We start from the raw sequence: 18,060 nt of genomic DNA, 5'->3' as shown, positions 1-18,060 counted from the left end.
CTGACAGTGGAATACTTCCAGCAATAACTTGAACCATGAGTATTTTATGATACTTATATATCAGGCAGCTTGATGCAAAAGGTATTATGTTCTTCAAGTCAGTATTTGGAATTCATCTCAAATCTGACCTTTTGCAATTGTGCCTTCTGTTCATTCCAGATTTCAATTAAATGACCCAATAAAAGAATATTTGTGGAGCCTGAGGCTATCAAGAAGAAACAACATTTTCAATTTGCCTATCCCTACCTGCTAAAAGTCCCTCATAATCCCCATCACATAACAGCCTTAAGTAATTATGCCTGTAACTGCTTGGTATTATTCAATGTCTTTTATGAGACAAGATTTCATTCTCTAAATAGGTTGACCTTTCCCACTGCCCAGCACTTTCATTTTGCTTATTCCTCTAGTGCTCCAAGTCCAAGATGCAACTGAAACTCAACTATGCATATTTAAATTAATAAATTATTCCAGTAATCACAGGAAGATAGAGTAGTTAAAAAAAATAGCTTTAAAATGATGCATTGAACATAAGCATTTAGTCCTACTAATTCCTGAAAGCACATTAAAATGGCAGTAAAGGGAAAATTTTAAATGCAGAAATCCATAAAAACGGAGCAAATGGGAAAACAGCAACAACATTTTAGAAACTAGAAAGCCACGGGCAAGTGCGAACTGACTCAACAGTCCTGAGAAAAGTGAATCATACAATATCAATGAGAAAAGCCAGAACTTAACAGGATTTACTCCTCAGAATCTCCAAATGTTCTTACAGCTGCATATACTTCTGGAAAAGAAAGTGAGCCTAAAACTAGGACTGTTCAAGAGCCTAAGAAGCAATTAGAAAATGATACCACCACTGTGGAAAACTATTGGCAGTTTCTAATGAAGTTAAACATACACCACTCTATACTCAAGACGAATCACTGTATATGTCCACAAGAAGACGCACAAGAATGTTTGCAGCAGTGGATTGATTCATACTAACCCAAATTTGGAAACAATGCGAAGATCCAAGAATAGAATGGATGAACAGATTATAGTATATTCATAAATGGAATAAAACTCTGTGCTATGGCCTGAATGTTTGTATCCCCCCAAATTCATATGATGAAATCCTAACCCCCAAGATGATGGTATTAGGAGGTGGGGCCTTTGGGAGATGAATGGGATTAGTGAATTTGTGTGTGTGTGTGTGTGTGTGTGTGTGTGTTTCTATTTAAATATCAAAAGCTCATCAAATTCCTCATGAAGAAAAACTCAAAGACTTTGAATTTTTAAAACTCTAATACTTTTTTTTTTATTCTTGACACATCTTTTTAATTGATTGGAGAGGGGAGAGATAGAGATAGAGAGACAGAGACAGAGACAGAGACAGAGAACAGGGAAGGAAAGGAGAGGGGGAGGGAGAGGGAGGGGGAGGGAGAGAGAGAGAGAGAGAGAGAGAGAGAGAGAGAGAGAGAGAGAGATTTGTTCCACTTATTCATGTTTTCATTGTTTGCTTCTTGAATGTGCCCTGAGATCCAACCTGAAACCTTGGCATATCAGGATGATGCTCTAACCAACTGAGCTATCCGGACAACAGTATGGTGATTGCGGGAGGGGGCAGGGGTGGAGGGAAGTGGAGGAGGGTAGGAATGAAAAAATGGTGATGGACTGAGACTTGATGTGGGTTGGTGAAAGCACAATACAATGTACAGGTGATGTGTTGTAAACTGTGCACATGAAACTTGTATAATTTTGTTAGCCAGTGTCACCCCAATAAATTCAATAAAAATTAAAGAAATACTGCCTCAGAATTATTTTCTTTCACAATGTCATTCATTTTTGTAATATCACTGGTGCTCATTTAATCACTATGCCTTCTGCGCCACCCCCATCCCCGCCCCCACATGCAGTCTTTCATACTGCTCAAAACAAATGTAAAACAATATACACTTTCTCCAGTGGGCACGAAGTTTGAACCAAGGACCCTAAAATAATACTGAATGAATGAATGAATGAATGAATGAATCCAACAATCACTCAGTGAACAAAATGACAGAAAAATGGATACTTTATAGTAAGTACTACATGGGGGTACCATGCGGTCTTATTAATATTCTGGAACATACACAAACAGGCCCTGAAAGGCAAGCACCGAGTCCACTACCACTGCTTGCATGAAAATGGTCGCCACCTTTGCTCTGGTGGGAACTCACCACTTCCTGAGGAAGGAAGATGGGAAGGGTTGCGGCGGAGTGTGGGGGAGGGGGTACAAAGCAGCCCGTCCTTAGAATTCAGGTTACATTTTCCCTTGAAAGCAAGAATGCCATGTGACCTGGCTGGCATTTTAACATCTATGTTCTTGGAGACATAGAGTCCAAGCTCCAAACCAGCGATTAGTCACTGATAAGACAGATTCCATAGAACCCATAACAGTTCATATAACGGCTTATTTGACTCTTAACATTTAAAATTTTAATTTGGTTTGGGGGAGTATTTTAATACAAAGATGTAGAACCCTGAGCAAAGGTATCTGAGCACAACACAGTGACACTGGGGGCGGGGAGGGGGGGAATGAGGACAGGACACCAAACTCAAACTTTTCTGAAGTAGTTTAGCAAAATGAATGTTTCTGATTGACCCCTCAGCACCATGGAAACCAACAAAACATAATAAATCACAGTCACTCAAAAGCCCAGACTCTGGCTGCTTGGAACCTGTTTGGGGAGCTCACACAGGCACTGACTTGGTTTGTCTGTGTGGCTTTAATCCTCAGATCCAAAGAGAACTTACTCCCGTGACATCCCTGAAACGTCTCCCAGAAACTTGGCAGGCATATCACTAACATTCAGACGGCTTCTCCTTGCCAGCAAGCCAAACACAGGCCCACTGCTGCGGACAGAACCAGCTGTCTCTCTTTCCTCTCAAAGATGCTAAGTGTCAGATGTACTCAGGTTGTGCCTGCCCTGAAATTAAAGTGTTTAAAATATAGTAACATTTATTTCCAATTGCTTTTTCAATGGGAACAGAAGGCTTCTTCCCCTCTCCACCAAAGTAAGACACAAATGATCATCAGTTGGAGAACAGTTTCGAGATGAGTCACTAATTCTGGTGAAAATGTATAGGTCTCAGGTACTTTCCCATCTCCTATGGGAATTCTGTCCTACCAGGACTCTTTGCCCTGATCTCTTGCACCTCCCCCATCTCCCAGGGCTCCCTTTCGGCTCATCGCCCCTCATTTCTTAGGAAAAGTGCCTTTTCTCATGAGCTAAGCAATCGGAGCGTAAGAAAAAAGGGGAGGTCCTTAGCATGTGTCTGGCTCTATAATTCCCCAATGCAGCTTAGCTCTGCCATCCCTAAATTAACATGTTCTTGTCAGGAATGAGGCTGCGACCAGGAGACAAACATCTGAATGAGAATCGCAAAAGAAACCATCAGAGGGTGACATGACACATCAGATCTGCTGTACAAATCAGGTGAAAGGGGTCAGGAATGCGCTGGCAGAAGTAGAGATGGATTTGGAGATAAGAAAGAAAACAGAAAATTAGGTTTAAACAAAACTGCTGATCTATGATTCTTGATACTCTACTCTCTTTACTCCATTATTCTTTTTCCCCCCTTTTCTTTGTACTTCTCTAATGTGTGCTCTGTTCTTGCTCCCGGCCTCCTTTCTGTTCCAGTTAGCTTCTCAAGACTCGGCAGGTTAGAGTCAGACCTTACGATTCCCCAACAATGGAGATCACTGCTCTCAAGAACAATCTGCTAGCCAGAGTCAAGTCTCTAAGGATGTCTGCCATGAAGTCCTTCCCTCTCTGTACTCACAAGCTGTTCACATTGTATGTGAAGTCCAACACATACAATGGCATATTCTCCAGCCTTAAAAAGGAAGCACTGGCACATACTACAACAGGAATGAACCTTGGGAACAGTATGCTACATGAAATAAGCCAGACACTAAAGGAGGAATATACTTATACTAGAGGACCAGTGTACAAAATTCGTGCACTCGGGGGCTGGGGCATCCCTCAGCCCAGATTGTAAGAGGGCACAGGCCAGGCCAAGGGACCCACTAATGCACGATCAGGGCTGGGGAGGGATGTGGAAGGTTGGCCAGCCGGGGAGGGACTTGGGAGGGATCCAGGGCATGTCCGGCCCGTCTCACTCAGTCCCGATCGGTCGGACCCCAGCAGCAAGCTAACCTACCGGTCGGAGCGTCTGCCCCCTGGCGGTCAGTGCACATCATAGCAACTGGTCGACCAGTCGACTGTCTGCCCCCTGGTGGTCAGTGCACGTCCTAGCTAGCGGTTGAGTGGCCTTAGCATATCATTGGCATATTACGCTTTGATTGGTTGAACAGACAACCAGATGCTTAGCATATTAGGCTTTTGTTATATAGGATGAGGTCAAATTTATAGAGACAGACAGTAGAATGGTGGTTAGTTGCTGAATGGGTACAGAGGTTTTATTGGAGATAATATAAAAATAGATAGTGGTGATAGTTGTACAGCATTGTGAATACACATAATGCCATTGAACTGTACACTCAAAATGGTAAAAATGGTCATTTTTATTTTATGTATATTTTATCAAAAACTTTAAAAATCATACATAAGATTAAACAAAAAAGAAAAGAAAGGAAAAGAGATGAAGTCCAATTTCTGCTTCCCTTCCCCCTTGATTCTAAGCTGGCCCTAGGAACTTGTTTGATCTACAGAAAGTGGTGCAAGTGACATTCTGGGACACACAAAGCTAGGCTGTAAGCAGCCTGGGCCACTTGGGCCACCTGGGTCTCCTGGGCCACCGGAGCCTCCTGGAACACTCTTCTGAGACACTCCCACTCAGGTCCTAACCACCATGCTGGGGGAATTACATGGGCAGGTCACATGTTCATGTTTTAGTCAACAGCCCTTACTGAGCACCCTGACATGTCTTTTATGCATATATCAACACTAATAAAAGAGAAAAATGGTAATTGGCGTACGAGCTACCCTTTTCATTGGCTAATCAGGGCTATATGCAAATTAACTGCCAACTAAGATTGGCAGTTAACTGCCAACAAGATGGCGGTTAATTTGCATATGTAGGCACAATGCAGGGAGGCGAAAGGGAAAGCAAGAAGAAGCCCCCTGCCACTGACAGTGATCGGAAACCCAGGGGGAAGCTAAGAGCTGGGGGGCAGGTGCCTTTTCCGCCCTGGCCAGTGATAGCAGGAAGTAGGGGTGGAGCCAGCGATGGGAGCTGGGCACGGTCGAAGCTGGCAGTCCCAGGAGCTAGGGGTCCCTTGCCTGGGCCTAAAGCAAAGCCCACGATCATGGGGCCGCTGCAGCTGCGGGTCCCCGCTGCCCGGGCCGGACGCCTCAGCCAGAGGCGTCCTGCAGGGGCAGGGGCGGAGCCCGCCGATCGCAGCACCCCCCGCTGCCACTGCAGGTCCCCGCTGCCCGGGCCGGACGCCTAGGCCAGTAGGCCAGAGGCGTCAGGCCTGGGCAAGGGGCCGATCCTGCGATCAGAGGGTGATGGGGGTCAACGCCTGAGGGCTCCCAGTATGCGAGAGGGGGCAGGCTGGGCTGAGGGACACTCCCCCCCGCCACCCAGTGCATGAATTTCGTGCACCGGGCCCCTAGTATTAAAATATTTAAGGATGAAGTGTTGTGAAGGCTGGGTTTTAATTCAAAACAACCCAATGGCAAGGGAAAAGAGAAATGGTTAGGGGTGTAGATGAGACAAATCTGATGATTATGTTAATGATTATTGTAGCTGAACAATGGGTACAAGGTGTTTATTGTGTTTCTCTCTGATTAGGAGTGCATTTGAAATTTACCATATCAAAAGAAGAAGGAAGAGGAGAAAATGGAAGAGAAGAAGGAAAGAAATGAGGAGGAAGAGGAGAAAGAGAAAAGGAGGAAAAGGAAAGGAGAGAGGAGAAGAAGAAATAAACCGATTTGACTTATCTCTTCATAAAAAAGAGGCAGGAAGAGTATTTTAGAACACAAAAGACTATAGACACAATAATCAATGGAAATGACTGAACCTTGACTGGATCCTAGATGGGTTTTTTTTTGTTTCAATGGAACTAGGTTACACAGGTGTATTCACTTTTTGATGATACATCAATCTGTACAGGTATGCATACAGAAATCACACAAATCATACTTCAGTTAAAAAGCTTTTTGATTAAGAAAAAGTTATACAACATTTTGGAGTGACAGGAAATTTAAATAAGAGCTGAATATTAAATGACACTAGGAAATTACTGATCATTTTCTTAGCTGTCATAATGTTATTATGGTGACATAAAAGAATGTCTTATTTTTAGGAGAGAATGCCTCCTTAAGAATATAGGGGTAATGGTGGTTAAATAGAACTGTTGACACCATTTTTATAGTTGTGATGCACAATGTAACTTAAATAAGTGCCTCTATCAAAGTATTCCTTCAGTAAAATGTGTATAGTTTACTGCCCATGATGAGCAAAAAAATAAATATTTATCATTGGGCTTATTTGAATGATTAGAATGAGATTCAATGCCCATATCTTAAGAGTTCAGTTACCTCCAGTGCCAATTTCCCCCTTTTAGAGTGAGGCACACACAGGGAATGTGAACATCAGGGGTGGTTTATTATCCAGTCTGCCTTACCCTTAATCTGTTCACAGATATTTATTTATTAATGATTTTTTTTCATAAGAGTTATGGGATAGGAAAATGAAGTCATTTTTTTTAACCTGTTATAAAAGTAACTCACAGAGGGAAAAAATCACGGTCCTACAGCAGTCAAACTTCTTGATTATATTGTGAACAACAGAAACCAAGTTATGCTATGTAAGCAGAACAGGAATTTCTTGCAAGGCCATCGGGTAGCTCACAGAATCCTCAGGAACCAGGCTCAGAAGCCCAGGGAGGAGCCAAGGGAAGCTGGGTGCTGGGACCTCTCCCAAGGTCCCTGGTGGCCAGCCTCAGGCACCGGTTGCCTCTTGTCCCTAATGAATTCTCAGCTGCCTGACTACTGTCCATCAGTGGGTCCAGCTTCAGAGTCCTGGACAGGAAGTTCAGGGGTTGGAGGTCACGGGCACCCTGACCGCCGGCATTTAGAAGTGTAAGCATCTGGCCTCAGAAGCATCCACAGCTGGAGGTGGGGCCCTGCCCCTCACCCAGACTCACACAAAGGCAGATAGATCAACCCCAAGAAGAGAGCTCAGACATTGCAGACACCAATGGCCAAACCCAACTAAAGCAAGAAACTAAAACAGCCTCCTCTTTAGACAACACATGTGCTCTGCAGGTATAAAGCAGAAAGGCAAAGTCTCCCTCCTTCCCATTCCCACTGCACTCAACAGTGGCGCCTACTAGAAACAGTTTCCTGTACGTACATCTTTTCAGAAATTTCCTGTGTAACTAAAAAATGTATGTGTAATCCCCCGGGTTTTTCACACACACACACACACACACACACACACACACGTACTATACATATTATCCTGCAACTTTTCACATGACAATGCATCTATTTTGAAATGTTCCCCCCATTGAAAACAGTTTCCCTTCTTGCTCCAAATCATTCATTCATGATTCATGCAGTTTTCTCATAGTGTTATTCAGAACTTGATCACTACAGTCTGCAGGGCCCTTCGGCAACCAGATATTCACATATTACCAGAGTGTATCTGTAATGCACTTTGAAATACTTCAACACAGATGCTGTGATATCATGTACATAGAGGTTGGTCCAAGCTACACCCTCAGGACAATGAAGAACTCCCGTGCCAGGACAGTCAGCTAGCATTTATGAGAAAGGCTGTGCCCAGAAGCTGCCTGCTTTATCTCGATCTCCCAACAACATCCAGGTGACTTTGCTAAGTTGGCATAGTGACTATGGAAATGAGTTGTCTAATTCATGAAATTATTAGTTTGTTTAATCAGCACAATGGATGCTTAATACGTGTTCTCTGTGAAGTTGGTGGTGAGAGCTAAAATCAACACAATTTCCTGTCCCTGCATTAATCAATTCTGGGACCGGCCATATATTTCTGACCCTATAGTAAACAATACTGAGAACAAGCAAAGAGAACTTAGCTACTTGCTCCAGGAAATACTTGCTCCACAAAGGTAAAACTGTGGACCAACAAAATAGTTTATTAAATCTAACAGCTTACTCACCAAATCTTGCTTCTATGCCCTCCCTTCCATTCGCCCACCAATCCAAAGCTCTTATCTTAGATGCTCTGCCCAAACCCAATAAGTTTCCCTATTTTGAAGGACTTGCCTGAGGCTCTCTTTGACTCGCCCTTTCTCAGAACTACTGGCAAGGAAGTGTTCTCTCTTATAGCCGCAGGTCCAATAAACTTAGCTGTGCTTGATCGGCGGAATTTCAGGTTATCAGCCATGATATTCAAGACAAATGAATGTAACAACAAAAAAACTAGAAGTAAAAAATTGTTCATACTGTGTTCTGTAAGCTCGATAAAAATCCCAGCTCTCTATCCTTTAAGTGTGCTAATCAGAGTGCATGAAAATTTTTTTGTTTTTTGGCTACATATGTAGAGTTTGCATATGTAGCAGAATTTGGCTTGAGACTCATTTTTATTGTAAACATCTACTTGGCAGGAAGGTTATTTCAAAGCTTCAGCAATTACCTGTTGCTATCAAATGAAACCTACTGAGAGCATACCCAAATGGCTTAGGTAAGTTTGTAAACAAGGTACTGCTTAGGCCTTAATTCTGCCCAGAGATGAACACACAAGTACTTCCTATTTCTGAGGGTGCCAGGTTCTTACCTAATGCATAGCTCCTGGGAGTAAGTTATCAAAGGACAGAAATGAAAGCTCTACTACCAATGGTCTAAACCCACTGTGGTCACAGGTAAGCCTAAACCAAGTTCAGGGTGCCTTCACAATGCCTGAGTGCATTTTTTGTTGCCATGGGTTAGTCAATGACACATCAAATTGACAGATCTGCCCTCTTGGGGATTTTCTCAGTGGATGATGAAAAATACAGCATAATGTGCTTGCCAAGTTTAGGTCCCATTTTACATTTACAGTTTCATGTGCATTTACATCTTTTGCTCCTCACTACAGTCCTGAAAGATGGGTGCATTCACATCTATACTAATAAAAGCCTAGGTGGCCCTCGCACACAACATCGTCAGAAGATGGCCACTGCAAGATGGCACTCACAGCGGAGGTAGGGCCCAGTGGCCGCTCTGCACGGTGAGACCTGGGGGTCCCGCGGCTCTGCGCAGCATGGAGGAGGTGGGTCCTGGCATAGGAGGTGGTCGCAGCAGGGGAGGGGAGTTGGGGGCGATTGGGCCAGCAGGGGAGCAGTTAGGGGGCCATCAGGCTGGCAGGCAGAAGCAGTTAGGGGTAATCAGGCAGGCAGGCAGGCAGGCAGGCGAGTGGTTAGGAGCCAGTGGTCCCAGATTGTGAGAGGGATGTCAGACTGCTGGTCTAGGCCTGATCCCTGTGGACATCCCCTAAGGGGTCCCAGATTGGAGAGGGTGCAGGCCGGGCTGAGGGACACCCCCCACGATGCACAAATTTTGTTCACCGGGCTACTAGTCTCTATATATAAAAGCCTAAGCAACTGGCTGACCGGCCGGTAGGTATAATGCACACTGACCACCAGGGGGCAGACGCTCAACACAGGAGCTGTTCAGCAACAGCAACTTTGTAGAGTGCCCTCTCACACTCCGGACCCCTCAGGGTATACTGGACTGCCGGTTTTGGCCTGATCCCCACAGGCCAGGCCGAGGTCTTTTCTTACACTGAGTCTGTGATTTCTAACCATTTTATTAGAATAAAAAGGGAATAATATCTAGAAGAAATGAAAACATTCTTTTAAGAATGGAAAATATTTGCTCTTGATGGAAAATACACAACCTAGAATACTCTGCATGCATGCACACACTACACATGCATAAATGCATGCACATGCAAAAACACCCTAGCTCAATCCCAGTCATATTAAAAAGTAGCTACAAATATTTGCAGACTATTTTCCAACATTCTTATTTTTGTTCTGGACACATGAGTACTTTATCATTATAATGAAGTGAAACCAATGAATGAGAGCCACCAATTCTGAGTTTCCATTAAAACTTGAGTTTGAAGGAACTAGGTCAAACTGACCCTCGTTTATTCAAAGCAGTATGAAACCTGAGGAATCACTGAAACAATTACAAAAGAGGGAGCACAAAGGTAAGTGGTTCTCAAAAGGAAGTAAGGATTCAAGTGTCCTCGGCTGGTGTGCACCCAACAACTCACACTGAGGACAGCTTGCCTCCCAAAGGGGCCTGAGAACACCAGCCAGCCCCCTCCGAATCTCCACCACCAACGTACTCCCTAACCACCCAGAAGTTAAAAGGGGAGGAATACAAAGATCTAGAGAACAAAAGCAAGTGAGAGAAATGTAAGACAAAAGAAAAAGAGAAACTTTGAGAACTCACCTAGGACCTCAATTTCTTACTGACTCCCAAATCAACTCCACGGCCAACAGTGATGTGTACTGAGCACATTGATCCTGTGGATACAGGATGAAGAAGATAGACAAGACCTTGGTCCTCACAGAGCTGACTATTTACTGGGGGAGACATACGGCCGCTAGCAGTCGGACAGCACACAAGCTAATGGACAGGCTGTGAGGCCAATATTCAGGGCTGGGACCTGGGGAGGGGCAGGGTGGGCAGGGAAGGTCTCTTTCAGGAACTGATGCTGAGTTGAGCCCCACAACAAAAGAAGCCAGCCAGGCAAACAGCTAGAGGAAGAAAGGTCCCAGGCTTACGTAAGACAGTCTGGCTGCGTTAGAGTCAGAAGGTGCTCCTGTGGACAGAGTGTAGGACACAAAGGGAAGAAGGGTTGAACTCTGACCAGCCATGCCTGGGTCTATGAGAACAAAGATGAGGTGCCCACTGGCTTTTCTCATGGAGCACGGCCTCTCACAGAAAACAACAACAACAAACAAAAAAAAAAACATCCATTGGTGCAGTCCCTAAACTCAGGAAAGGGTGGGGTGTTCAAACACAAAAAGTATAGTATCGACAAAGTGGGTGGGGGTGGTAGAGCCACCCCTTGGTGTCACAAGACTATCCCATCTGTTCAGAACAGAAGACTTACACTCGGGAAAAATAAGTGGTTTGCACAGAGTTATACAGCCCTTGGGGGATGAGCTAGGACTCAAACGAGGTGTGTGTGACTGACATGTCAAGTTTCTTTCATTATATCACACGATCTTTTCATTTTTTAACGTAAAAGCATTTGGCACAGGTTATATTATTAAGATTCACGTGGACTGAGGATTTTTCCATTTCTGATACTGACTAAGGCTCAGATGATGTGCTGATATCCTCAGAAAGTTTTCCTGGGTAGAATTCCTGTCAATTAATTTATCTTCATTATAAATTTATGCTAATTATCATTTCAAAACAATCTCTGCATGACCAACAGGCTCATAACTGATGGTAACACAGAAATATGACAGAATACTACTTAACAATTCTAAGTGCTAGGCATCGTAGACGCTTCATATGTGAAAACAGTATTTACTGATATTAACTTAATTAACTTACTATCTATATATATAGAAGCCTAAGCAACCGAACGACCGGTCAATCGGTTGCACTGACCACCAGGGGGCAGACACTCAACGCAGAAGCTGCCCCCTGGAGGTCAGTGCGCTCCCACAGCCAACCTCCCATGGCCTGCCAACCTCCCGCAGTGCCCGCCCCCACTGCCCCCAGCGGCCGGCCAACCTCCTGCGGTCCTTCCTCCCCCGGCCGGCCAGTTCCCTCACATAGGCCTTGATTGTTGGCCAGGCCGAGGGACCCTGCCCAGGCACGAATTCATGCACTGGGTTTCTGGTTAAACAGAAAAAGCAGAGCACAATATGGGATGTACAAACTGGTTACAACCAAGTACATATAATTACCAACAAAAATGAGAAATAATGTTTTGAGATGTAATAAAGAGTCCTAGCTGGTTTGGCTCAGTGGATAGAGCGTTGGCCCATGGACTGAAAGGTCACAGGTTTGATTCTGATCAAGGGCATGTACCTCTGTGGGAGGCAACCAATCAATACGTCTCTCTCACATTGATGTTTCTCTCTCTCTCTGTCTCTCCCTGTCCACTCTCTATAAAAATCAATGGAAAAATATTCTTGAGTGAGAATAAATAAATAAAATGTAATAAATATACATGAGTATTAAGGTCATTTTTATTTAAAGTTGCTTGAGCTCATATAATAAATGTATAGGGCATCTTTCAAAAAGAAAACATTTTGGAAAAATCAATGTATTTAAAGGAGAGCTTTTTTTGTTTGTTTACTCATTCTTTATTGTTGAAAGGATTACATATGTCCCCCTTTTCCCCACAATGATCCCCCCTCCAGCCCGCCTCCACACCCCATCCCAGCCCTGACGGCCCCATTGTCTGTGTACATGGGCCATGCCTATATGCATAAAAGGTCCTTGGTTGGTTACCTCCAACCCACCTACCCACCCTCCCCTACCTTCCCTCCGAGATTCCGTACCCTGTTCTATGCTTCATGTCTCTGGATCCACTCCATTCATCAGATTATATTGTTACTTAGATAAAAGGAGGGCTTTCTTAATATCTATCTAGAACACATACTCATAATCTCTTCACCAGTTGGAATTTTTAAAGTATAAATAGCATTAGAGATTTTCTGATTTTAATTTAATTTCAATACCCGAAGTTTCTATTACTGAGTATTTCAATACTGACCCAATGGAAAAAATGTTTCCTATAACCAAATATTAGTATAAACATTGAACACCATCCAAAATTCTTCTGCAGAGACTGTAAACCTAGGGAGTTGTTGCAAAACAAGCTTCAGGCACTCGTAACATCTGCCACAGAACTCATCCAAAGCCTCGTTTTCACCCATCCTGATGACATATTAAAATGATGCCTTAGTAATTTACTCCTTCCAGAAATATTAGCATAGTTTCACTAAATGCAATAATTGATGGGCTGGTAAAATGTTGCCTAAATTGTCTTGTGGGCCTGAAAACTCTTTTTTTTTTTAAAAAATCCTCACCTGGGGATAATTTTTTTTTTTTTTAAAGAGGAAGTGGAAGGTAGGGGGAGAGACAGAGAAAAAGATCCATGTGAGAAAGACACATTGATTGGTTGCCTCCTGATATGCCCCAACCAGGCCTGGGGATTGAGCCTGCAATGGAGGTATGTGCCCTTGACTAGAATCAAACCCATGACCCTTCAGTGCAAGGGCCAATGCTCTAACCACTGGGAAAACCAGCTAATGTGGCCTGAAAACTAATTTTTCAGGACCATTAACACAACATAGGAATACATTTTTCTTTTTTTGCTTTTTAAAATTTTTTTTTATTAATTTGAGAGAGAGGGAGAGAGACATCGATCTGCTGTTCCAATTATTCATACATTCATCAGTTGACCCTTTCATGCATCTGAATTGGGATCAAACCCAAAACTTTGGTGTATTGGGACGAGGCTCTAACCAACTGAGCCACTCAGCCAGGGCACAATCTAGTTTTCTGATTGTATTTTATATTGTGCTTCTTCTCCTTATAGTATTTAAGAAGTTAAATTAGTTTTGTATTCATTAAAACTCCCCAATATATGTCCATCTATATCAGAGGTCCTCAAACTATGGCCCGCGGGCCACATGCAAACACAAATATTGTATTTGTTCCCGTTTTATTTTTTTACTTCAAAATAAGATATGTGCAGTGTGTATAGGAATTTGTTCATAGGTTTTTTTTGAACTATAGTCCGGCCCTCCAACGGTCTGAGGGACAGTGAACTGGCCCCCTGTTTAAAAAGTTTGAGGACCCCTGATCTATATATATAAAAGCCTAGGCAACCATTACGACCGGGCCAACCGGCTGGTCGCTATGATGCACACTGACCACAGGGGGCAGACACTCAATGCAGGAGCTGCCCCCTGGTGGTCAGTGAACTGCCATAGTGGGAGCGCTGCTCAGCCAGAAGCTGGACTCACAGCTGGCAAGCGCAGCAGCGGTGGCGGGAGCCTCTCCCACCTCCACTGCAGGCGGGTGGTAAGGAGCGAGGGGTCCCGGACTGCGAGAGGAATGTCTGACTGCCGGCTTAGGGGATCGGGCCTAAGCTGGCAGGCGGACATCCCCTGAGAGGTCCCAGTCTGCAAGAGGGTACAGGCCAGGCTGAGGGACTCCCCCCTGTTCCCCCCTCCAGTGCATGAATTTCATGCACCAGGCCTCTATTATCATAAAAATATATTTGTGTGATAGAGAGAGAATATAGAAAAGCTAAGTGACAAAATTCTGAGGTTGTCCAAGCAGAGCATTATAAAAATAAAAATTTATGTATTTATGATTAATATTGAGATTTGCTTCAAAAGAATATGGAGGGTTGGGGGAATGGGTCAAGCTCAACAAGACTAGCTAGGAGTTAATATGCAATTATTAAAGCTGGATGATTGGTAGAGAGAGTTTATTATATTATTCCCTCCATTTTTATATCTGTTAAAAATATTCATATTAAACGTTTTTTAAAAATTATATCCTTACAATAGGTCTAATCCTGAAATAAGAAACACTTATTTAGCATTGGATACATAAGAAACTTAAAGTCAATCAGAAAACTGGCAAAATATTTTACTGTTATGAGAACATCTGAGTTCTAATATTGTCCATCGTTAACTATTTTTTGTTATTGTTAATCCTTACTGGATGATATTTTTTCCATTGCCTTTTAGAAAGAGTAGAAGGGAGGGAGAGGAGAGGAGAGAGAGAGAGAGAGAGAGAGAGAGAGAGAGAGAGAGAGAGAGGTGAGAGAGACACACAGATTGGTTGTCTCCCGTACACGCCTAGCCCAACCGGAGCAAGGGATGAATCTGCAACCCAGGTACATGCCCTTGACTGGGAATCAAATCCGAGACGCTCTGGTGCGCAGGCAGAAACTAAGGCATCATTAACCTCTTCTATGATGCACAAGGGAGCTTTAGCATTTCTTCAATGGCTTATTTAATAGACTTCATAAAGAGCACCCTTTACAAAGGATAAACATTTATAAGAACAGTACATACCAGGAGTATCATAGGCCGTTTCCAAGTTGTTAATCCTATGATTCCAGAGAGTATCACCTACAAAGATAAACAATATCATAAATCTAGAAAAGGGACCAATTTCAATAAACGAATACCCAGTCTCTAAAAGTATATATTTTAAAATGCGGACATTTCAAAGCCTCCTAACTCAAATATTTAATATTCCTGCTGATTATATGAGCTCTCATAGACCTCTTTGGACTATCCTTCACGTTCAAGGCCCTGAAGCTTTTTTATTGACTGTGTAATTTTTTCTTAAGGTCAATTAAGAACACAAACAAAAATCGGTCTATCCTCTGGTTAGTGAAGGGATCAGTAGTATTTTCTGAACCAAGCTCCCTGCCCACAGTGGCACCTAATCTGTTGCCAGAGTCAGCCTCAAACGATGCACATCCCACCATCGCCCGCTGTTCAGGTGGGTACCCATCTTCACAGAACAAGCCAACTCCTCTACATAGTCAACCAGGCCTTCGGGATCTTCCCCTGCCTACCTCTCAAACACGGTTTCCATGTACCCCTGCCCCTTCCACCACACACCTTCCTTCTAGGCACATCTATCATTCCTCCGACTGGCTCGGCTCTAGACATTCCCGGGCTTTGTGCTTCTTTTTGCTGCAATGTCCTCTCCTCCCAACTCCCCTTCAAGCTGCCTGAGAACTCCTATGCATCCTGCAAGACCCCAAATAACAGTTACTTCCTCTGAGAAGCTTTCACTAATCCCACCACCCCACACCTGGAAACCCTCTACATATAATTTCCCCCCGCAAAAACCTCTGTATTGCATCTCTGTCTTGATTACTAACTGTGAATTCCTATCTTGTCTCTCTGAGTCCCCTGCTCCTAGCACAGTGCCTGACACATGACTGGTGAATAATAAATATTCCTGAGCATTTATTGCACAAAGAGGGAGGACTACAGTGAGAAAGAATCTCGTGTTATAAAATGACACTTCAATAAATAAAATAAAATCCTCGGTAAAGAGGAGCCAGCATTTTGCAAAAATGTAAACTGGAAACCAACATCAGCCCTTTGAATAACAGTTCACTAAACAGTTAGGAAAGAATAGCCAAAGTAATTATTCACCCAGGACATCCTGATGCCATTTAAGCACATTTACCTGTGTGCAATAAGGCACATCGGCTGAATGCATTCATGAGGGAATTTTCTTTCAAGTGCATTTTATACCCAAATCACTCAAATGCACCATTTCACAATTACTACAAATCAGGAAGGATTTGGAAATGTTGCTTCAAATTCAAAGCTCACAGGCCTGCTTGCAATACTTTCTAGTCTCCATTTAATGACTGGGAGTAACTCATTCCAGAATATCAAACCAGCACAGGTCAAGTCTACCCACTAGTATCAAGGACCAAAACCCACACATGGGCAGATAAGCAACAATTTCTTTGTATCCTATCGATGTTCAAAGCTACTATCAGCTGTCTGCCCATCAAGCACTATATCCTTGTAATCATCTGAAATCCAATAGCATATTTTCTCACTCTAAAGGATTTCTACCTGGAGACATGCAGGGTGTGTGTGGCTCACCTAGAGGGTGTGGGCTGCATCTACTTCATAAATTGGGATTTGGTATCCATGACCTGGGGGTCCAGGTTTCCCACGTGGCTTCTAATTAACTATGTGGCCTTGCCCAACTCCTTTCACTTTTAGGGCCCTCACTTGCATTTCCCTAGAAATATGGTGAGTGATGGAAACCATCTCCAGGTCTCTTCTAACTCAAAAGGTTGACGCCACTGTGATGACAGGAATTTCTCAGGAACCTGTGATCCAGCATGGGCCCCGCCCTGCAGACTGCATCTGGGCAACGCATACTTGCACATGTGCTGCATGTGTATATGTGCATGCATAAGTCCCAGTGTGCATGCATGAGTGTGTGTGCCTCCACATGCACACATGCTCCTTCCCTGCCTGCCCGCCCTGCTGCTTACTGGACTTTGCTGAGAAAATGCAACTATTTTTGTGAGAACATCACTGAAAATAGGTCTGCCCTTGAGGGGAACACAAACTGCCCACTTCACAGAAATATAAATATGATTGGATTTGAATCATCAGTTAGTCTCCTTTAACTCAGAGCCCTGTGGATCAGCTTTCTGGAACACATTTTTTCCATTAAAACAGTATTATCAAAGTGAGATGTCCAGCCCAGCCCAAAAAAGCCTGTAAAAATAATGGTATGCTTCAACTATACTTCCCACCCACCCCCACCAGCCACATTATCCCATTCTCCTCCATGTTAACAATTTAGCATGTTTACATATTTTACACATGTACTAGTACATGTTTTCCTCTAAATTCTTTTTTTATTTTTTAAAGATTTTTTTTATTGATTTTAGAGAGAGGAAGGGTGAGGGAGAGATAAAAACATCAATGATGAGAGAGAATCATTGATCAGCTGCCTTCTGCACACCCCCTACTGGGGATCGAGCCTGCAACCTGGGCATGTGCCCATAACCAGAATTGAACCCAGGACCCTTCAGTCCACTGGTTGACACTTTATCCACTGAGCCAAACCAGCTAGGGCCTCTAAATTCTTAACTAGACACATATGGGTAATGTGTATATATACAAATGCACAGGGGTATATATTTTACCAAAAAGAAATGGATCACGAAAAATACTTTTCCTCCTCTTCTTTTTCCCTCTCAATAAATACTTCATGGAAATTCTTCATGTTCACAGGAATAGCTCTCATTCATTTCCATTTAATGGCTACATAATATTCCTTTGTATGGCTGCACCTAATGTATTCAATCATTTCCATATTCATGAGTATCTACTCTATTTCCAGTGTTTTGCCCTCACAAACAATGCTGCAGCCAACATCCATGAACATATATCCTTAAAAACAGTGCTTTTTATTTCTGTTGGATAAAGTCCCAGGAGTAGGTTGCTAAACTGTAAGGGAGATTATATACATAATAGCTCATGACAGATACAATTGTCATTTCAAATGAAGGATCTCTAGGACAAAAGAACTAAGCTAT

General features: G+C 43.2%; 1 protein-coding gene across 1 annotated transcript in view; it reads right to left on the bottom strand.

Annotated features, from left to right (window-relative positions):
- The window catches only part of ENTREP1 (endosomal transmembrane epsin interactor 1), a 60,072-nt gene that overhangs the window by 29,304 nt on the left and 12,708 nt on the right, over positions 1 to 18,060 (bottom strand). The window contains exon 2 of the mRNA XM_059656856.1: positions 15,035 to 15,091. Within this exon, the coding sequence (XP_059512839.1) occupies positions 15,035 to 15,091 (57 nt within the window). The remainder of the gene's footprint in view (positions 1 to 15,034; positions 15,092 to 18,060) is intronic.

The sequence above is a fragment of the Myotis daubentonii genome, chromosome 11, assembly GCF_963259705.1.
Source record: "Myotis daubentonii chromosome 11, mMyoDau2.1, whole genome shotgun sequence".
Classification (NCBI taxonomy): Eukaryota; Metazoa; Chordata; class Mammalia; order Chiroptera; family Vespertilionidae; genus Myotis; species Myotis daubentonii.
The sequence above is the reverse complement of the archived record's forward strand: the minus strand, read 5'-3'. Positions and strand labels throughout refer to the sequence as shown.